Raw genomic sequence first — 22,707 nt, forward strand, 5'->3', positions numbered from 1 at the left:
TGCCACAGAAACAGGCGAGCCTGCTCAAGACTTTCAGCAGCATACACACAATACTTCTGCAGATTAAACTCCCTAAAAACAGTTTAATTGTGGGCCTTATCATTGTGAATATTTCCATTTCAGAAAAAAAAGAGCAACTCTTAACTGGAAAAAGAGCCGATACGGTTACACCGCTAGCAAATTAGTAAACAACGATTTTGACATTTGGGTAATTCATCAAGCAGAAAACATGTCTTGATCTAAGTAGTGCTTTGTAACTTTCATTTATCACGTTTTTCCTACATTTAAAAACCAAATCAGATTATCAAGATATAAGACAGAGGTCACCAACTGGCGGACCGCGGTCCGGATCCGGACCGCAAAGCCGTCCCATACGGACCCGGACCTAACCGGCCAACAACAGAAGGTTATGATAAAACCTGACGGAGCGCTTCCATTTTCACCGGCGCAGCTTTTGTAGTCTTTACGGTAGCAGTTTAGCTGCTGTGGAAACGCACAGACCAATCCCACGTGATACTACTCAGCCAATCAAGTCTGTGCATTACAGGCGGTAAACATTGCGAACCTACAGTGCAGACAGAAAAAAGAGTTTGAGTCAAGTTACACATGAAAAGACGATAGATAGCATACAGTTAGAGAAAACAAAGGGAGATATACAGACGACTGACTTGAAGAAAGTTGAGAAACAGGAGTGAGACGGAGAAAGGTAGAGAATTAAGTAACAAATGGCGCTCTCCCAAAAAAGAAAAGTGGACAGCGAAAATAGAGTATTTAATCCGGAATGGACAGACTCGTTTCTGTTCATACTTCCCACTGGGAGCATTAAAGCAGTGTGTCTCAAATGTTCAGAGACTGTGGCACTTATAAAAAGTGCCAATATGAAACGCCATTATGAGACAAAACATAAAGGTTTTGAACAAACATACCGACTCAAATCTGAAGTGAGATCACAGAAAATAAGTGGTCTCAGAGCCCAATATGACCAGTCCAGAAAACGTTCTGTGAAGACCTGTTAGGTGTCACTCCCCTTCAGACCAGTACAAGAGGAGAAGACATCTACCTGGCCATAAAGGAGATGTTAACAAAGAGAGGAATAGAGCCAAAACAAGTGGTTTCAATAACCACAGATGGAGCCCCTGCTATGATCGAGAACATTATACTTATCTGCAGTCATACATACATGTTCAGTTCTATGTTACGTGACAATAAATATTGTCAAAAAGTTTTTGAATTGTACTGAATTCATTTGATTTAACCGTCAGGTATTGATTACATGCAGATGTTGATACAACTACTTGGCTACTTAAATATATATCACACTAAATAGTTAGACTTTATGATTTTCCGGACCTTTGCTTCAAGAAATTTTCTCTAACTGGACCTCTTTAAATTTTAGTTGAATACCCCTGATATAAGAAATGATTTAAGATGAATGATACTCTAAGAGTGCAACTTATATAGCTAAAAATCTACCCTCAGTAAATGCCCAAATTAGAAAGCTTGAATATCAAAATAAGAACAATACAGTTCTTAAAGTGTAAATGGAAATAAACAGTAGCCTCCTTTACTATGTTTTTATTTGTGAAGAATAGCATAATGTTGAGAATGAGCCCTTTTTAAATCAAAAGTGTCTATATGTTTCTATGGGATCTCTGAAAGGACAAATCAAACACCGGCTCTTTTATTGGCCACCCACATGTATCCGTTTGGAAAGGTGGGTGGCACAGGTAGCATTCAGCTTCCTCCCCACTATATCATTAAATCCCACTCATTTCATCTTTAATACGTTTACTTTTGGAACCGTTACACCTGCAAAAGGATGTGATGGAGCTCGAATTTACGCTGTGTTACCTCATGAATCATGCAGAACTACGTAAAACTGATGAGTTAGAAGTGAGCGTAAAATGTCTTATAGGTCTCTTGTCTGATTTCTAACTGGAAGATCATCAGACTTTCCTCTGAACTAAAACCCTGAGTCAGTCTGCAGATGTGGTGTCAGAGCGACACGTTTCCAAAGATTCCTGCCATGTTTACAAGAAGGCAAACACTGAGGTTCATTATGTACGACTGGGCAAAGAAAGGGAGGAGGACCCTGCAGCCAATCAGGGAGCAGAAGAGGACCACCTTTAATTGTTAATGTTTGAAACGGATGAAAAGCAGGCTGAACTGGTGTGTTCTGAAATGCATTTGAAGGGCCCCTCAGGTCATAAGAGGAGAAATCTGAGATGCTAGTTATTATCATTTCCACTTAAATGAAAACAGCTCTGATTGTTGCCACAAAGAGTTAAAGCGGTATTACAGTATAATATTTTTAAAATAGCAATAATCAAACAGTTATATACAGAATTACTCAAACTCTACGAATCTGCAGAGAATTATCTGCAGCTAATCTTGGTTTAAACTCACTTTAAAGCTGCCAAGCTATGAATTTATGGTCCATAAACAGCTGCAGCTGTTTGCAGTAAGAAAGCTCTTAAAATCCCTGAGTGTTGCACTACCTGCTCAGTAGGAGAAACTGCGATTAACCAATTTATCACCGTCAAATCCCAAAGCGTGTTTCCATCTGCGGCTTTTCCTACAACCTCTAAAGATGTGTGTGTTGGACTGATGCGAGTTCTTATTGAAATGTGATCACTAAACAACATGCCAAGGGAAAAAAAAGTCTCCAATAACATTTCCAACAGGATAATTCGGTCCACTTAACCAGTTTGTAACGTCCTAAAACTTCCTGTAAAACAACAACAACCAGGGACAAAGATTCTGACTCAGAATCTGATTGTTTGGACGCTCATTCGTGTTTGTAATTAGCTGAATTACCTCAGCATTACACAGCTTTTCCAGTCTTTTCCTCTGCCAGCGAGTTTAAAAGATTAAGATGCGTTTCCCAGTTCCTCATTTGACATGTTGGCTTTGTGCTGTTTTCAATTAAATAAAGAGTTGAGTAGTAGAGGAGGCAGCAAGGAAAATAATAGAAAACTTGATTTTCTCTTTACGGACAAAACAAAGTGAAAAACTGGCCAATAAAGGCAAGTAGACTAAAAGATGGTGACGGTACGAAGCTCTGAAGCGTGCCCTGAACTGGAAGAGCGATTACAGCTGAAGCCCTGATTGGAGGCTTGTGTCGAGCTCCCAGAAATCATGTGATCGACGTCACCCGGTTGGGCTCATCTGGCGATTCATGCATTGAAATATAAAATAACTAGGACTGGGCAACTTAACTCATTATTAAACTCATTATTATGGGGCGCCTGCTCAACCCACTACGCCACGGACCACCCCTGTTTTATTATTTAGTTTATTATTGTAAATGTCTGTTGCTCACAGGCTTTTATTTTGTAAAAGTCTGTCGCTCACAGGCTTTTATTTTGTAAAAGTCTGTTGCTGTCTGCTGTGGAACAGGAAAAGAGAGTAATCGGCGGATCCACCAAACATGGAGAAGGGTACGGAACTTTTACTCGGCCATTTTCATTTTAAAGTTCTTCCAGACGGCGGAGTCGACAGAACCAAAGTCATCTGTAAACACTGCCAAGTTGAATTGTCTTCTCAGCGTAGTAGTTCCAGTCTAAAATATCACTTAAAGGCAAAACACACAACTGATAGCAGCAAGTCATTCAAGGAAACAGACAGTGGAGCGAGGCTTCTACATAAAAACTACAGAAAGATGCTGATGTTAAAAGTGTGTTTGCACAACAAATGTTATGGCACTTTCATTCATATGGCAGCACATTTAAAATAAAACTAAATGCTAAAAGCTATACGCTACTTTTGGATTCATTTTTGGATTTTACTTACAAATGTGATTAATCGTGATTAATCAGGGAAATCATGTGATTAATCAGAATAAAAATTTGAATGGTTGCCCAGCGCTAATAATAACTAAAAAGAAACAAAAGCTGAACGGCTGAGGAGGAAGCAAACACTTCCACACTGGAGTAAAAGCTAATCAAGGTCTCATGGGAGGAATACAAGTAACGTACAACAAGCAAAGACGTGAATAAGACACAACGATCTGACAACAAGGAACAGCTGAAACCTAGGCGTGAATCTCCTGAGGAAGTGACGAGGGGATCGAAGGCAGGTGAGTGCAATGAAAACCAGGTGTAACACAGAGGGAGGAAGTAAAACTCAACAGAATAAACACGGGAGAAACTACAAAAACAAACAGGAAGTAACCAAAGATCAACGAGGAAAACACAAACAAAGGAAAAGTCAAAGCACACGACACCTGGATCATGACAGAAATAAAGTCAAAGGGGAGCTAAAAGGCACATAATGCAGGTCATATTCATCTTTTACGTGTGTGGCGTCGTATCTAAATGAAAAAACAGCCGCCTTGTGTTGTGGGTTGAGTGTTGGTGGTGGTAAAAAATTAACTAGTTTGGCAATATTTCAACTTGGCATTCCCTTGAAATGTAAGATTTAACTGCTTTATTACATAATTTGTCACCCTGTGCAACTACTTTTTCTTAAATGAGTAATTTTTTTATCCATTATGTAAAGAGTCTGTTGTGTGGCAGAGACCTGGTTACAACACGGTTAGGCCTTGGTGTCCTTTTCATGAATCACAGGATGACAGCGTTGTTATCTATGTTCATCTAAGTTTCAGCACTTGAAGCTTTAATTCTTTCAAGGCTTTGAAGACGATGATTGAGACAAAAAAGGTTGAAAATGAGGAGCAAACTCTCTAAAGGTCCTGAAGCCATCACTACCAAAATATACCAATATATCGATGAGTATGCAGTATGGAAGTATGTAGTATGCGGTTTCGAACACAGCCATACTGATCGATCAGACAGTATGCAGAGCGTTTACCCACAATGCATTTCGCTCCTGCCCGAGCCGAAATCAGCCGGCCTGAAGCTGATTTCGCTTAAGCTCTAAACTCTGTAAACTTTAGCAACATTTGAAACATTTTCAGGTGAGAAAGTAGTCGTTTAGATCCCCAACGTGTTGAAAACCTGACAAAATACCGGCTATTTACAATTTTGTTCCCACAAATTCGGCGCTACTAAAGCTAGCCGCAGTGAGCGACGCACTTCTGGTTATTTTCACAAAAAATAAAATACCCGTTGCCTTTTATCATAGGGAAAGCCATTAGGATACAATTGGTGCTTTTGTTTTGAAAACAGGAAGTGAACCTACCCTCGTTGTAGCTAGCTTGAAACTGCCGTTTTGACAGGAAATGACGATCGGCGACGTCACGTTACGTTGCATCTTGGGTAGTTTGAGTATGAGTAGTAACCTCATGATGCATACCCAACATTTCAGAGAATCTAGTATGCATCCAGGAACTTCTCGCTTACTCAAACTCGCATACTAACTCAAAAAGTTAGTAGGAGTAGTAGGAGTAGTATGCTGTTTCGAACAGAGCCCAAGACTAACCGAGAAAAACAAGGGAATAGAACAAGAAAACTGAAGCAGAGAATCCTAAAACTGCAGGAAAGTTAAGAAAATTTAACACAGAAACCACAGATCAGCAGTAAGATCTGCAGTGAAACCTTCAGCTGCAGTTGTTAAACATCTGTAGTGGGATCAAAGTGCCAATATGACTCCCAGAAATGTGGCACGGCTGAGCTGCTTAGGTTGGATGAGCGCTCGAGGACAAATATCTGGAAATTTAGTGCAGCAGGTGAGTAAACATGTTTGTTTAATGTTCCTCGGTGCAGACGCCTTAACATGAATGTCACGGGAAAATTCAGAAGCCCAGCAGTAAAGACAGCACGCAGAGTTATTACAAAACACTGACAGCTACTTACAACATCCAGCCAGAGAACACAAAGACGGACAATTTACAGACGGAACAAACGATCATAAAAGCAGATTTTGATTGGAAAGTCTACAAAGTGCAGAGAGACTGCAGCAGAGAGATGGGCTCAGCATGGGGGGGTGACGGTTCAGCCATCATTCAAAGCCACATTTAGCCACATAATCCAGCCATTAACACCACTTTTAATCAATTAGATCCTCTCCAACTATCTCACCTCAAGACATGCTCATTTTGGTTGGATACGTGCTGTTCTTTCACTCAGCAGCTGAAAACTCACCTTTATTATCGTTGAAGAGGTGCTCTGAGCTCCTTTGTGCTTTTTCTAACGTTACACAACGTATTGTTTGTGACATGCAGGCCCTTTGCTTTCTGTTGCCATGACGCTGGCCTATAAATCCAGTCTTATCCGAGCAGCAAAGTCTGTGTAACATTTGTAAGAGAAAGAACAGTTGAGCAGAACTCGGTCAGGTGTGAAAACGGTTTATCTGCCGTTTACAGAACTGAAGCTACAATAACACGATGTCCCGTTCATTTTGTCCTGAGGTTACGCTTTGGATCAAACATCCACCTTAGTTTTAAAGAAACCAACAGAGCGGTTATTGTCTTACTGTTCAGACTGTCTTACATTTAAAGGGATAGTTCGCCTCTTTTGACATGAAGCTAGTTATTCAGTTCATGTTTTCATTTTGAATATAAAATTCATAAAATTAATTAAAAAAATAACATGGATTACCCGGTAGGAGCGCAGGCTGAGAATGGCATCATGATTGGATCCCTACCCTGTCCATCAGCCATGCCCTCTCTACATACCTTAAGTGTTTATTGGAGAGAATAAACTCATATCAGATATGCATCAACATGGCAGCGGGAGGCTTCCGTAATTACCATTTTGACGGCAAAAGACGAACAGCACAGAGCAAGACATGCGGCATCAACATCTCAGACAGCCAGACGACAACTTCCAACTTTGTTCGTCATTTAAAGATCCATTGTGACCAGCCTCGTTTTGGTGTTGATGAAGGTAGTCCGGCTAGTTGGCTGGAGTTTAAAAAATAAAGCGTTTTGCTTCTCAAAACAATATGCGTTCGTTCAAAAGAGTAATTCATTTGCATCACAAAATCGTTCTCCAGGAAAAAGTCAGACCTCACAATCGCTTGGCACTATTTTCTCTCCCTTCGTATCACTGCCAGCTGCCGCCTGCCGCGCCTGTTACGGTGTTTGCAAAACGCTTTATTTTTGTGGCCCCAGGCAACTAGCCGGACTACCTTCATCAACAGCAAAACGAGGCTGGAACTCTGCTCACAGGACGCAGCAGGGGGTAAGAAGATGTTCAGAAATGATGTTGCTGATATGGGATGTCATAAAGCTTCATTTCAAAAGAGGCGAACTATCCCTTTAAGTATTTCAGATGTCGGCTAAAAGATGAAATCCTGATTAACTGCAGCTTCATCTAAAATGAAATATGTGTGTTCAGGGATTTCTGCTACATTTACCATGTACACTTTGCATCTCTTTGCACCTCCTCTCGTTCAGTTTTGGGCTCTGAAACCAAACGTTTTCCTTCCTGAGATCCACCAGCAAAAAGACTGCTGTACAGGTCGACTAAACATCCTGTTAGTTCAACACAACCAGTTGGCATCTGCATGAGAACAACGGGTGCAAATCTGCATATAAAGTTGGTACATCTGTCAATGAGTGCTTTTAGGCCTAATTTAAATGTTACATCCATATAACACATAAATGGGTTGTTAAAAAACAAAGTGATCCCAGTGCTTCTGGAGCTAAATGCAACAGACATCTCCTCCGAGCCATGAACACCAGTGCAGGACTTCATGGAAAATAAAGTCAGTTTAGCCTAAAGCCACAGCTGTTACAGTATAACGCTGTTTTCTTTAACAATCCGGGGCCCCAGCAGGAGTCCCATTCTGGCCCCGTTCTTAATTCAGCTTTGAATAAAGAGTAATGTTTAACTGGTCTTATAAGGGAGCAGTTAAAACTAACTAGCATCTCTCAACAGACGCCAACATCAAACTGAGCCAAAAGTCTTCCCTAAAAGCAGCCTGAAGAATACAGAATGGGTCACTCACTATTCTGCCTTTCAGTTCCAGGAAGTGAATGATTGCACACACAGAAAGCTGCGAGTAAAGGTCAATTTAAACTGCGAGTCGAAAAAGAAAAAGCACCAAATTAAGCTGTACCGGGATCGTCTCCTGGGAGGACGAATTTACCTGGAAGTTTCCCACCATGATGAGACCAGCAGCACAGATCCAGCCGGTGGAGAGGCCGGCCGTGTTGAGGACGCAGTTCTGGTGCTTCTCGATCACGTGAGCGTAACGCAGCAGGCCAATCAGCATCACTAGAGGGGAAAGAAGCAAAAAGCGGGGATCTCAAACCGCTGTCCTGCAGGTTTTAGACGTTTCCCTGCTTCAACACACCTGATTCAGATCAATGTTAGCTGGTCTGTGCAGAATTTAACAATCTTCTGAAGAGATCCATTTGAGGCCCCGTTTACACGATAGGAAGACGCAGATATTTTCCTGCGGTTTGGCCTCTCATTTACACCAAAACCCCGTTTTTAATCACAGAAAACGATTATTTCTAAAACCCTCCGGCCAAAGTGGAGATTTCTGATAACGCCGGTTACGTGTTGCCGTGTCAACTGGGAGAAACGGCGTTTTAGGTTCTTAAACGTCACATCATGCTTACCGTCATGCGAGCGCCTTGTGTTTACAGTTTGTTTGGCTACTGATCAGGATTATCAAGGGATTCTATAATTGGTTGATCTGGTTTGACCCATATTGGATAAACACTGACACACGTCTTCATTTTTCAGACATTTTACTTCTGCTCCTACCAAAGCCCCAAAATAAAGCTATAGGATTTTAAATATTCTTCATAGTTAAACAGGCTTACAAACAAACAAGCAAAGAGAGATACAAGTTTGGCTAGCCTGCTAGGCTAATTAGCATTTAGCACACGTTTGTTGTCAAACTTTTGACTTGTACTGATTTAGATCAGGTATTTTCTCATTTAGTGTTACGAAAGATCTACAAGATTTTGGAGTTTAACAATAGATATACATTAGAGTTTATGATGGGTAACAAAACAGAAAAATTACAGCAAATAGGCTTATCTTAGCAAGACGGCTTCAAATAAAGCTGACTTGCTGTCTTGAAAGACCGGGATCTGATGGGTTTAGTATTTGTTTGATAACGTGAATAAACATTTAATGTCAAAAAGGAAGAACCATGTGGCATAATTTCAGAATAAACTGTTCCACTGCAATTTCATCAAATTTAATGTCACATTAATTGTAAATATTGGAACTTGATAAGCTGTGTTCTGACGACACGATGCCTCCAGATATTGTTAAAGAGGCAGTTGAATACATAGATATAGGAATATTGTTGACATGTTGACCTGGTGCCCCCTATTACTCTGTGATTGTGTAGCTGGGGAGTGTTGGAAAGCTGCAGATCCTTAATTTCAGTCCAACATGAACATATTTATCTTGTCAATCATGATGACATACTGATTGTGTTCTCTTTGCCTTTTAACCCTTATACGGTCTTAACACTCTGTTTACTCCCCTTGTCCTACTGGTCAAAAATGTCCTGCCCTACCAAAGCCCCAAAATAAAGCAACTTAATTGAATTTTAAATCCAAAATCTATTTTGTATGACGAAACCACCTGTTATTTATCTATTCAACTCAATTCAATACATTTTTTATCATGTATTTTTTGTTACACAATACAAAAAGACAATCACCAGTTTTCAGGATTACACTTTTTTTTTTTAACCACAAACCAACTGTCAGTTGGACCAACAGTTTTCTTGTTTTCTCAGTTTTCTTTTACATAATAAAGGTTTATTATTGCTATAAGATAAATGTGAAGTAATTACTACTGAATTAATTGTATTGAAAGGGGAAAAAACTGAACTTTTTTCTGGTGTTTAAATGTTTTTATAATTCACGGGTCAAAAATGACCCATAAGACAATCTTTGTACCCTAGTGGTGTACAGCCCACATGGAAACAAACAAAAATAAAGTCTGACTTTTTCTAATGATGGGGTCCCTTTAGGAAAAGTCATAACATTTCAAGTTGGAAAAAGATAGTTTAAGGTATTTTTTCTACAGCTAAACATTGTAGTGGCTCACTTTTGACCCGCAAGACAACAGGAGGGTTAATTGGTTTGACTGGGTATTAAAAGAGCACCTTAGAGGGGAAGAGTCTCAGAAGTGATGATGGACAGAGGGCCAGTTGTTTGTTTTTTGGAACGATACCAGAATAATGTTCTTCAGTGTAAAATTGGGAAGACTTTGAATATTCCAGCCTGTACAGAACATGATATCATGCAAAGATTCAGAGAATCTGGAGACATCTCAAATGATATTATGTACATGTGACATTATTGTGGTCATTAACTCGTGTTTCCTGTATCCTTTGAATGGTGTTACAGTGGTTTTTTTCCCCTCTTTTCTGTCTTCTCAAACTCCATCTGGTGGAGGCGGATGGCCACCCTTCCTGGTTCTGGTTCTGCCAGAGGTTTCTTCCTGTTCAAAGGGAGTCGTTCCTCTCCACAGTCGCCTCAGGCACCCTCAGGACGGGAGATTGGACAGAAGACAAGTTTCAGTGCAATCTGTTGGTTTCCTTAGCTAGGAAATTGTTTTTGAATTGGCTCTATATGAATGAATTGGATTATTTTGTAAATAATTATGATTACAATGAGTTGAATTCCAATTGGCTTGAATTGGACTTTATTATTTAAGTGCCTTGAGATGACATGTATTTGGCGCTATATAAATAAAATTGAATTGAATTTCTGCTTCAGGCATTGAAAACAGGGCTGATTCTGTCCTGTAAATCACTGCATGGGCTCAGCAACACTTCCAGGAATCACTGTCTGTGAGCACAGCTCAGCGTAACATCCACAGATGTTAGAGCTCCATCAGGCAGAGAAGAAGCCACATGTGATCCAGAAACTCTGCCGTCTAATCTGGACCAAAGCTTGTTTAAAATGGACCGAGGCAAAGAGGAAAACTGTTCTGTGGTCAGATGGAAATCATGGACGCTGTGGACTCCATACTAAAGAGGAAAGGGACCATCCAACTGGTTATCAGCTGTCAGTTTAAAGCCTGCATCTCTGATGGTTTGATGGTTAGTGCCTCTGGAACTGGAAACCTGCACATCTGGAAAGGCTCCATCCATGCTGAAAGGTATAAACAGGTTTTAGAGCAGCATCTGCTCCCGTCTTCAGGGAAGGCCTTGCTTATTTCAGCAGGACAGAGTTAAACCACATCCTGCATCTGCATCTTCACCACCTGAAGACATTTACAACAAAGAAGACCCAGGACTGCTGAGCAGCTAGAATCCGACATCAGACAAAGGTCAAAGGTCCTTTTTTAGTAACTGGGGTTGAATATGTGCAGGTACAGGGATGTCTTTGTTTAGGTGTGGGAACGTATCCACCAGAGATGGGACCAAGTCACACATGTGCAAGTCTCAAGTAAGTCTCAAGTCTTAGCTTTCAAGTCTCAAGTAAGTCCCAAGTCTTAGCTTTCCAGTCTCAAGTAAGTGCCAAGTCTTAGCTTTCAAGTCTCAAGTAAGTGCCAAGTCTTAGTTTTCAAGTAGTAAGTAAGTCTCAAGTCTTAGTTTTCAAGTAGTAAGTAAGTCCCAAGTCTTAGCTTTCAAGTCTCAAGTAAGTCCCAAGTCTTATCTTTCAAGTCTCAAGTAAGTCCCAAGTCTTAGCTTTCAAGTAGTAAGTAAGTCTCAAGTCTCATCTTTCAAGTCTCAAGTAAGTGCCAAGTCTTAGTTTTCAAGTAGTAAGTAAGTCTCAAGTCTTAGTTTTCAAGTAGTAAGTAAGTCTCAAGTCTTAGCTTTCAAGTAGTAAGTAAGTCTCAAGTCTTAGCTTTCAAGTCTCAAGTAAGTGCCAAGTCTTAGTTTTCAAGTTTCAAGTAAGTCTCAAGTCTTAGCTTTCAAGTAGTAAGTAAGTCTCAAGTCTTAGCTTTCAAGTCTCAAGTAAGTCTCAAGTCTTATCTTTCAAGTCTCAAGTAAGTCCCAAGTCTTAGCTTTCAAGTAGTAAGTAAGTCTCAAGTCTTAGCTTTCAAGTCTCAAGTAAGTGCCAAGTCTTAGTTTTCAAGTAGTAAGTATGTCTCAAGTCTTAGCTTTCAAGTAGTAAGTAAGTCTCAAGTCTTAGCTTTCAAGTCTCAAGTAAGTGCGAAGTCTTAGTTTTCAAGTAGTAAGTAAGTCTCAAGTCTTAGCTTTCAAGTCTCAAGTAAGTGCCAAGTCTTAGTTTTCAAGTAGTAAGTAAGTCTCAAGTCTTAGTTTTCAAGTAGTAAGTAAGTCTCAAGTCTTAGTTTTCAAGTAGTAAGTAAGTCTCAAGTCTTAGCTTTCAAGTAGTAAGTAAGTCCCAAGTCTTAGCTTTCAAGTTTCAAGTAAGTGTCAAGTCTTAGCTTTCAAGTCTCAAGTAAGTCCCAAGTCTTAGCTTTCAAGTCTCAAGTAAGTCCCAAGTCTTAGCTTTCAAGTCTCAAGTAAGTCCCAAGTCTTAGCTTTCAAGTCTCAAGTAAGTCCCAAGTCTTAGCTTTCAAGTCTCAAGTAAGTCCCAAGTCTTAGCTTTCAAGTCTCAAGTAAGTCCCAAGTCTTAGCTTTCAAGTCTCAAGTAAGTGCCAAGTCTTAGCTTTCAAGTTTCAAGTAAGTGTCAAGTCTTAGCTTTCAAGTCTCAAGTAAGTGCCAAGTCTTAGCTTTCAAGTTTCAAGTAAGTCCCAAGTCTTAGCTTTCAAGTTTCAAGTAAGTGTCAAGTCTTAGCTTTCAAGTCTCAAGTAAGTCCCAAGTCTTAGCTTTCAAGTTTCAAGTAAGTGTCAAGTCTTAGCTTTCAAGTCTCAAGTAAGTCTCAAGTCTTAGCTTTCAAGTCTCAAGTAAGTCCCAAGTCTTAGCTTTCAAGTCTCAAGTAAGTCCCAAGTCTTAGCTTTCAAGTCTCAAGTAAGTCCCAAGTCTTAGCTTTCAAGTCTCAAGTAAGTCTCAAGTCTTAGCTTTCAAGTCTCAAGTAAGTCCCAAGTCTTAGCTTTCAAGTCTCAAGTAAGTCCCAAGTCTTAGCTTTCAAGTCTCAAGTAAGTCTCAAGTCTTAGCTTTCAAGTCTCAAGTAAGTCTCAAGTCTTAGCTTTCAAGTCTCAAGTAAGTCCCAAGTCATTTTTTTTAGGCAAGTCACCTTATTATTGCAGTTTTACCTGCAGAATCTGATCTTAATAAAGTGAAAAGACAAGATATAAGTAACTGTCAGTAAACATCATTGGCCAATGTGTCCAACCTGTCCACCCCGTATCATATCAAGCTAACGTTAGCTAACTACCGACTAGGCTAACAGGCTAATATTAGCTAATTTGACGTGCACTTACTGGTCAGAATGGATCTTCAAATGACGAACAAAGTTCAAAGTTATGCTAGATGCTTAACACTCAAGTCATTCAAGTCATCGTGTCTCAAATCAAGTGCCGAGTCTTTAACTTCCAAGTCCGAGTCGAGTCTCAAGTCTTTTATTTTTTGTCAAGTCAAGTCACAAGTCATCAAAACAGCGACTCGAGTCGACTTGAGTCCAAGTCACAGTGACTCGAGTCCCCATCTCTGGTATCCACGTCCGTCCCTGAAAGAGAAATTTCTCCCCCGTCGCTTCAACTGAGTTTCCTAAAGATTCTGATAAAAATGTTTCTGAACTCAAAGCCCAAAGAACGGACCTGAGTCAGCATCATGGGAGCAGCCTGCTCAGAGTTTCCTCTTCCTGTGGTGAAGGGATGATGCTGCAGATCTCTGTGTGAGCAGATTCCTGACGTCTGTTTGTCGAGCGGCTCCATCAAAGCCTCACAGCAGTCTCACGCCGCTCTCCCACACTTCCATGCGACCCTCGCGGCGTGCACATCTGGTGCTCATCACACTACAAGCTGCAGAGAGCGACTGTTTTGATGTTCCTGTCCAGCAGCAGACTCTGCGCTCGGCTTTTTGATGATGGAGCGCACAAGGCTGAAAGAATCCGTGTTATGGGTTCTGGGTTATCTGCCCGACTCAGCGAGGGCCGACGCTCGGATCCGATGGGCTCCAACCATTACTATTCATCTAATCTCCGCTCACACCACACCTTGGAGTTAAACAAACTCCTCCACAAACAGAAACTGAGTATTGGGAACAGAATCAAAAAGAGGGAAAGCTTTTGATGTGGGGATTGTGAAGCCTGCTGCTTTCTTTGGGAGCTGAAAGGCCTGGGTGGACAGATAAATATTATAAATTATATAACCCTTGTTGTAGATTCTATTTGTTTCTTTTGGCTCACGAAGGTTAAGTTCATCAAATGTTTGATTCAATTCAATTTTATTTCATTTGTACAGCCCCAGATTACAACAAGAGATGACTTTAGTCCATCATCTCTCACCTATTGTCTCTATAGAGATTTTGTCGAATGGAATTATCGGAACAAACAAGACTGACTGACCGTGCACAACCACTTTAAAGGGACAGTTCGCCTCTTTTGACATGAAGCTGTGTAACATCCCATATCAGCAACATCATTTATGAACATCTTCTTACCCCCTGCTGCGTCCTGTGAGCAGAGTTCCAGCCTCGTTTTGGTGTTGATGAAGGTAGTCCGGCTAGTTGTCTGGGGTTTAAAAAATAAAGCGTTTTGCCTCTCAAAACAATATGCGTTCAACAGAGTAATACATTTGCATCACAAAATCGTTCTCCAGGAAAAAGTCAGACCTCACAATCGTTTGGCCCTATTTTCTCTCCCTTCATATCACTGCCTGCTGTGCAGACTGTGCAGCAAACACTGTAACAGACGCGGCTGTCTGCAGGCGGCAGCACTGTCACGCCCACGGGACTTTCCCCATGTTTTTAGTTTTATGTTTTATCATGTTTTAGGTTATGTTTTGGTTTTCAGTTCATGTTTTTAGTCTTGCCATTGAGTTTCCCCTCACTTCCCATATTTGCTCATTAGTTTCACGCATATCACTTGTTCATTCCCCACCAGCTGCACCCAGTCACTAATCACTCCCAGTTCCCTATTTAGTTTCCAGTCTCCCCTGTCATCTGATTTTGTGATTTCCCTACCTACTTACCTACACACCTACCTTGTTCCTGATTTTTTTTTCCCTCATGCCATGCCACGACCCCGAATTTAAGCTAAGTATTTATCCATGCTATGTCAAGTGTTTTGTTTTGTTTTGGTCAAGTAATTATTCCACAGTTTAGGTTTTTGATATCCGGCTCAGCCGCGCTTGGTTTTGACTTTTGTTATTTTTTAAATAAACCAAGTGTGCTCTTACCTTTTGAAGGCCGCATCCGTGTCCTGCCTATCCACCCACCGTGACAAGCAGGCAGTGATACGAAGGGAGAGAAAATAGGGCCAAGCGATTGTGAGGTCTGACTTTTTCCTGGAGAACGATTTTGTGATGCAAATGTATTACTCTGTTGAACGCATATTGTTTTGAGAAGCAAAACGCTTTATTTTTTAAACTCCAGCCAACTAGCCGGACTACCTTCATCAACACCAAAACGAGGCTGGAACTCTGCTCACAGGACGCAGCAGGGGGTAAGAAGATGTTCAGAAATGATGTTGCTAATATGGGATGTCATACAGCTTCATGTCAAAAGAGGCGAACTATCCCTTTAATGCTTCAAAGCTTCTTCAATGCACTGAAAGAATCAGGCAGATCTGCCTTACTGCAACATCCAAATCTTTAAGATTACTTTAATGTCATGTGGTCACACAAAATTACTCCACTGCATTTGACCCATCCAGGTTGGCACCTGATGCACACGCACATGCACACGCACGCGCACACGCACAGGGTCACACACTCATGGAGACAGATGCCATACACTGGACTGCCGTGCACTGCCACGCCTCCAGCTGTCTACCAATCTTTTTGAGCCGTGGGAATTCTCAATGGGAATCGAACTGCCAACCTTCCGGTTATCGGACTCTAACCACTGAGCCACAGCCGCCTGCCTCTTCATCTAAACTCGCCATTTTCATCAGGTGGGTGACAGCCTGCGGAGCGAAGGAAAGCACCCACCCAGCTGTCGACATGCAGCTGAACCCCTTCTCTGCACATTCAGTCAGGAACTGAATATTTTGGGGGCAAAGCCAAGAGAAAAACAACCTAAACAAGTGTTCTCCTGATTCCTTTTATGGACAATTACAGACAGATTTATTTTAGTAAAATATCCCTTTACTCTACTGTAATATTTGTGATTCTGAGTCACACTTCTGCGGTTCATCAAATCCAGCTTTAGTGTGAATGTCGTCCTTTCGGACAGATTTCATTCCAAAGTCTGTCGTTAGTGGAAGCATCTCTGTAATCTTGTGAGTATGAAGACTTCCACGCAAAGAAATGTTACCCTAGATGTCTCTAACAATAAGTAAGGAGGTGTAAAAGCAGCACGAACTGACAGAAAAGTAAAAATCTGTCCTGATGTATCATCTGGTCTTCAGTGAAATCATAATAAAGCCAGTTCTGTGTCATAGAGTTGTGATGAAGAGAGCATGAGCAGAGACTTTGGAAACCAGAGAAAAGCCCTAAGCTCACACAGGTTAACGGGTTTGTTAGAGATTCCCCAAATTCCTGCATTTTCTCAGAAAACTGCACAAACCAGGTGTTCACTGTCACTTCAATGAGTGTTTGAAGAGAGGGAATACAGGCAGCTTCAGTCGGATCACTCAGGTAAATGGTTTGGATGGATGGATGGATCAGCTTAAAGGTCCAGATGCATCTCTCAGCTCCTGTGTCAGGTCTTTGCTGGAGTTTTTTCCTCTCACTTTCAGATCCTGTTCATCTGCTGTAGATAGTTCTTTAGGCCTGACACTTCTTCTTTTTTCCTCCACTTGTCCAGTTTCCTCAAATGTTTTAAGGACACACTGCACACCATGCTGAGATATGCCAAGTTTTCAGCTAACAGCTCTTTGGGAATCACCTTGTTGCTGCAGAAATCCTGTTTTCTGTCTGTCACACTGTGTTATCTTTGCTGTTTTTCACACATGCAGCTAAAGAAATGGGAACAAATCTTAATTCCAGTCTAAAACCCACAAAGAGCTTCTAGATTATTCATTTCTGGTGGCATAAAACAATTTATATTAATTGTTCCATAATTAGTCATTAGATTATCTTATATTCCTTTTTTACTTTGTCTTGATATTGAATAAAATATAATTCTTATTACTGTCTTTTTTTTTTCTTTCTACTTTTAGATGTGATAACGTTCATTATTTTGGGATTAGGATTTTTTTTAAAACAGAATTTCTTATATTAATTTGACTCTTTTGGTAACTGAAAGCAGTTTTAACGTAAATGTACAAAAAAATTGAAACTATGAAGCTGTTTTTCACAGATGCAGCTAAAGAAATGGGAACAAATGATGTGTCTCTGTGACAGGCTGCTGGGAACAAAGTGCCTAAAGATCCAGTTTAAAATGGCTTCTTTGCTAATGTAACAGAGTTGAGGTGTAGTGTGATTCCACTTGCCATAAAAACTCTTCACACAACACTCAAACTTAGTCCTATGGTACTTAAATGCAGCACCCCTGGATATTAAAGTTGTGCACCCCGGGGGAAAACAGCAGTCGGACCTCGCACGTTCTTTTTCATAAATGTCGACGGTAATTTTTGTCTTTTTTTGTTTATACAGTGACCGTCTTCTTCTGTGAAATACACAACGCAAGAGTGAGTAAAAAGTAAAAAACCGCTAAACTAAGTTGTCTGTTCTGTGTGGACACAGCACTGGTTCATCCCTTGAGTTAGGAGCCTTTTTCTGCTTGAATGATTCATAGGTCAGAGTTAAGTGGCTTAACAAAGAAAAAACACATTCCACTGAAAATGCTCAGGTACAAGGACTGAAAATGAGTGAAAATGCAGAAAATGTCCAAAGAAAAACTCTGAAATACCTTCAGAAAGATGGAAAAAGGTCTGTCTGCTTGGAAGGAAAATATAAAGAAATGAGTGGTTTGAGTATTTTGTTCAGTACTTTATAATAAAAAACCCATCATTGAGCAGTATGAGGAGTTGCACTGGAAAAAAATCTAAATCTTACCAAGTATATTTGTGTCATTGAGTATCTCATTCCACTTGATATAAGACACAACTGCCTAACAAGTACCATTTCAGCCAGATATAGGGACTTGTTTGAAGACAATACATCTGGAATATCTTGTTTAGTGAAAAAGTCTTGAAAACAAATTGTTTTCAGTCGGATTTCACATGAAACAAGCTTTTTTTTTTCAGTTGAAGAGGTTTTTAAGCTAATTTCAAGATCACTTTTATCTCAAAAGTCCTAAATGTCACATCTTATTTCAAGAAATCTCGACAAGCCGATTTTCACTAGTTCCACTGTCAGATTTTTTTTGCTTATTTCAAGCAAAAACGTCTCGTATTTGTTTTTGTTTTTTTTAACTTATTTTTGGAGGGGCATTTTTTCCAGTGTGAAGACTGCGATTCATCTCCATATCTATTGTAAAAGGCAAAAGCAGATAAAAGTGTCTCTTCTCCTCCTCTTATCAGTGACAGAATCCCATTTAACAAGCTGCCGAAGCCCCTGCAGCCTTTTTCACAGCCCTGTAAGCTTCCCTTTAAAAATCTAAGTAGATTGCAGCTTACTGTGGTAAATTCCTTGGTAGTAAGAATCCTAACAAACATCCATAAAGCCAATGGAGACATAAAACCAACGTGTACTCTGCACAACAGGCAAAAAACCCTGAGAAGACCACCCAAAATAGATGGTTTAAAGCAGCTCTGGAGCTGCCCCTCTGGTCAGCGAGGGCTTGTGGGTTGTACACGGCATAAAAAACACAACCATTCATGGTATGGAGTCAAATTTTCCCTCAGACTGAGGTCTTAACCAGGACTTGGCAGTGATTCAGACAAATGGAGAGTTGGCTGGAGACACTACAGCTGAAAAAACAAGCCTGAGGTCTTAAATGCAAAGAGTCTGGTTCGATTGGCAGCGGAGTGTGGAGGTTTAAAACTCTGCTTATCTCTGAGTACATGTTTCTGAGTGAAAACCTTGTGCTGGTACTCACCCATGAAGGATCCAGTGCTGCATATGAGGCTGAAGAAGCAACTTTCAGGTGGCAGAGTTCCACATTTACTACAATAGAGACAGAGAAGAGAACAGAGAGCTTAATGTGGGCTCAGAGGGGCTAAAGTGCAAGTTTAATAAAGTTCTCATAGTTCAAACCGTGAACTCCTGTGTTTGCTGTCATCTACCTCCTGCCCTGTTTTTTCTTGATCTTGTAGCATTCTTATAAATAGTCATGAGAAATGTTCCTTTAGCTACTCAAAGGTACTAGAATTAAACCAATACGTTTTCAACTGTTGAGTTTGGGAAAGATATAAATTTATGAGTCTTATAGACGGAGCACATCTTCACTCAGTGGGGTCACATGGCTCTGAAAGGATCGGATTATTGGCTAAATTACAATAAGACTGAGTTGAGCAAGGGTAATTATCCTTGGATATATGGAGGTGAATGAATCGGATCATAGGCACAAAGCGTGTCATGATAGGTGGCGCTGTACCCATTCCAACTATTGCTAATAGAGCCACTTCCTGTTGACCTCTTCCAGCGGCGTCAATTCAGCCAAAGCTAAGGTACGGCGAGGTCACTATAGTCACATGACTACAGTATCAATCAATAAATATACAGCAAGTAATCACCACAAAAGTCTGCTATGTAGCTTATCTGTGTGCAAATGCAGTCTCACTCACACCCCGCTAACATAACAATGGACTCGTCTCCGTCTCCCTGTTAGCATTAGCATTAGCATTAGCCTCGTTAACAGCCTGAATCCCGCCTTCACTACCTGCTCCTCCTTCCTCCGCCGCTGGGGCAACATTGGACCCATCATCACCTGCCTTTCTTTTGGTGATAAATAAATGTAAAGTTTTCTCTTTTCTTTCATATGTTACATTAATTTGCAAACAACAAATCCCGCTAATAACATCAGCTTTGACCTCCAGGCTCCGTCATCTCGTGGGAGGAAAGGGGGGGGGGGGTACAAAAGGGGATACAAAGTGTTGGGGAAGATGATACTTAGATAAATTGATTGTGTTTCAATTGTAGTTCATTTATATGTATTAAATAATAGAATAATCAATTCAAATTGACACAGAGTAATTCCATAAATTCTTTTTTTTTTTTAAAGAAAAACGAACATTTCCATTTTTCCCTGGAGCCAAGGTGTGGCAGCTGCCGTACCCAATTGATGCCCGTGACCTCTTCACCACCAACAACAACAACAAACTCAGGCGTTGGAGAAAGATGGAGAACGCAGAGCCAGATGAAGCTACGTCTCTCTACATTTGGTCTGTGATGCCCAACGGAGCATTCTCCATCGCGTTGTTTGTTTCTTTCTGACGGCGACAACAACAGGAATATCGTCTCCTTTGACTTCCGGGTCACGACCCCGGGAAAACATCTGGAGCATGCGCAGAACGCAAAGTCTGATTCACCACGTGCTTCAGCGTCTACAAGCAGGTTTAGAGTGACTTTCAACTCAGTTATCTCGGGGTCTGAATCCGATCCGATCCAGTTCTTAGTCAGATTAAGGTGTCTACATGAATTTAATAACTCATCCTGATTGTAATTTAGCCAATAATCTGATCCTTCGTCCATCTTTCAGGCTGTCCGGCATGTGGGGAACAGCACTGGGTTAACATGGGCCTCTTTATGGTGAAGATAAGCCGCAACCATGAATTAAAAGTGAGCTCTTAGGAGCCATATATGTGGAATATATGGATGTATATTGTGGAACCAGCTGCCAGTTTGGGTTCAGCAAGCAGACACTCCTTTAAGATTAGTCTTAAACTTTCCTTTTTTATAACGCTTATAGTTAGGGATGGCTCAGGTGACCCTGAAACATCCCATAGTTAAGCTGCTTTAGGCCCAGACTGCTGGGGGAGCTCCCATGATCCTGAACTGAGCAGAAATAAAGCAACCCTTTATTAAAAGCACAGTAAATGACTGAAAACTAGGGCTGGGCAACGATTCAAATTTTTAATCTAATTAATCACATGATTTCCCTGATTAATCACGATTAATCGCATTTCTACGCAAAATCCAAAAATGAATTCAAAAGTAGCGTATAGCTTTTAGCATTTAGCTTTATTTTAAATGTGCTGCCATATGAATGAAAGTGCCATAACATTTGTTGTGCAAACACACTTTTAACATCAGCATCTTTCTGTAGTTTTTATGTAGAAGCCTCGCTCCACTGTCTGTTTCCTTGAATGACTTGCTGCTATCAGTTGTGTGTTTTGCCTTTAAGTGATATTTTAGACTGGAACTACTACGCTGAGAAGACAATTCAACTTGGCAGTGTTTACAGATGACTTTGGTTCTGTCGACTCCGCCGTCTGGAAGAACTTTAAAATGAAAATGGCCGAGTAAAAGTTCCGTACCCTTCTCCATGTTTGGTGGATCCGCCGATTACTTTCTTTTCCTGTTCCACAGCAGACAGCAACAGACTTTTACAAAATAAAAGCCTGTGAGCAACAGACTTCTACAAAATAAAATAAATAATAAAACAGGGACAGTTTGTTGCGTAGTGGGTTGAGCAGGTGCCCCATGTACAAGAGGCTATAGTCGTTCCTCCCTATCCATTAAAGGCAAAAAAGCTCCCCCCCCAAATTTTATTTTATTTTTTTTTATTTTTAATTAAAACATTTTTTTTTAAAGAATATAACCTGCGTTAATGCCCGATAAAATATTTATCGGTGTTGAATAATCAATACGTTAACGCGATAATAACGAGTTAACTTGCCCAGACCTACTGAAAACGTATATTTTTTAAGTTATCTGATATGCTTGGTCGCATACCGTGAGTGTTTTATTAGATTTGTTTCATTGAAACGATTTAAACAGGCTGTTCGGTCTGTTTCCACATTGTATCGTGTTATTTTTTACGAAAGCTAGGACTCTGTGTCCATGAAAACCAGACAAACCAGGATTTTCTCATGTAAACACCCAGCAAACGTTCCTAAACTCATCCTGTAACACCTGCACAGGTGACTGCGCTGACCTGATGAGCGGTATGTTGTCCAGGGTGCAGCACAGCACGGGTCCTCTCTGTAAAGGCAGCTGCTCCTCACAGGACTCATTATAAAGCCTGCAAGCACATACATATGAACACACTCACTTCAGACCGCAGATACATATTGGATACATAAATACAGCTGATTCCCCTTCTTCTCAAGTTCAAACACTCCGATGGGCCTGACTGGACATGTTGAAACTTTGAAAAGGTCCTTTTTTCCCCTCATATCTTCACAATGAGCCCTTCGCGATGGACCACTAAAGTTAGGAAATGTGTAGAAACTCATGGTTGAGTCTCAGCTGGAACACGTGTGACATCATCGCTCGAATTCTACGCAAACAACAGTAGAAAATTAACCCAAAATATATTCAGGTGAGAGGCCCTGAAAGGATCGGATTATTGGCTAAATTACAATAAGACTGAGTTATTAAGTGCATGTAGACACCTTAATCTGACAAGAAATTGGATCGGATCGGGTTACTCGCGATTGGACCCCGAGATAACTCGGTTGAAAGTCACACTAAACATGTTTGCAGACGGTGAAGCACGTGGTCAATTAGACTTTTTAGAATTAGAATTAGATTTAGAATTTTTTCCCGGGGACGTGACCCGGAAGTCAAAGGAGACGATATTCCTGTTGTTGTCGCCGTCAGAAAGAAACAAACAACGCGATGGAGAATGCTCCGTTGGGCATCGAGTTTGTGCAACAAGCAGCTCATCACAGACCAAATGTAGAGGGACGTAGCTTCATCTGGCTCTGCGTTCTCCATTTTTCTCCAATGCCTGAGTTTGATCCGATTCATTCACCGCCATATATCCAAGGATAATTACCCTCGCTCAACTCAGTCTTATTGTAATTTAGCC

At 40.7% G+C, this 22,707-nt stretch overlaps 1 protein-coding gene across 1 annotated transcript in view; it reads right to left on the reverse strand.

Moving 5' to 3' along the window:
• Positions 1 to 22,707, reverse strand: part of LOC142373973 (transmembrane protein 150A-like) — a 38,309-nt gene that overhangs the window by 6,041 nt on the left and 9,561 nt on the right. The window contains exons 4-6 of the mRNA XM_075457459.1: positions 21,829 to 21,915; positions 18,829 to 18,896; positions 7,996 to 8,123 (exon numbers count right to left, since the gene is read on the reverse strand). Of these exons, the coding sequence (XP_075313574.1) occupies positions 7,996 to 8,123; positions 18,829 to 18,896; positions 21,829 to 21,915 (283 nt within the window). The remainder of the gene's footprint in view (positions 1 to 7,995; positions 8,124 to 18,828; positions 18,897 to 21,828; positions 21,916 to 22,707) is intronic.

The sequence above is a fragment of the Odontesthes bonariensis genome, chromosome 23, assembly GCF_027942865.1.
Source record: "Odontesthes bonariensis isolate fOdoBon6 chromosome 23, fOdoBon6.hap1, whole genome shotgun sequence".
NCBI lineage: Eukaryota > Metazoa > Chordata > Actinopteri > Atheriniformes > Atherinopsidae > Odontesthes > Odontesthes bonariensis.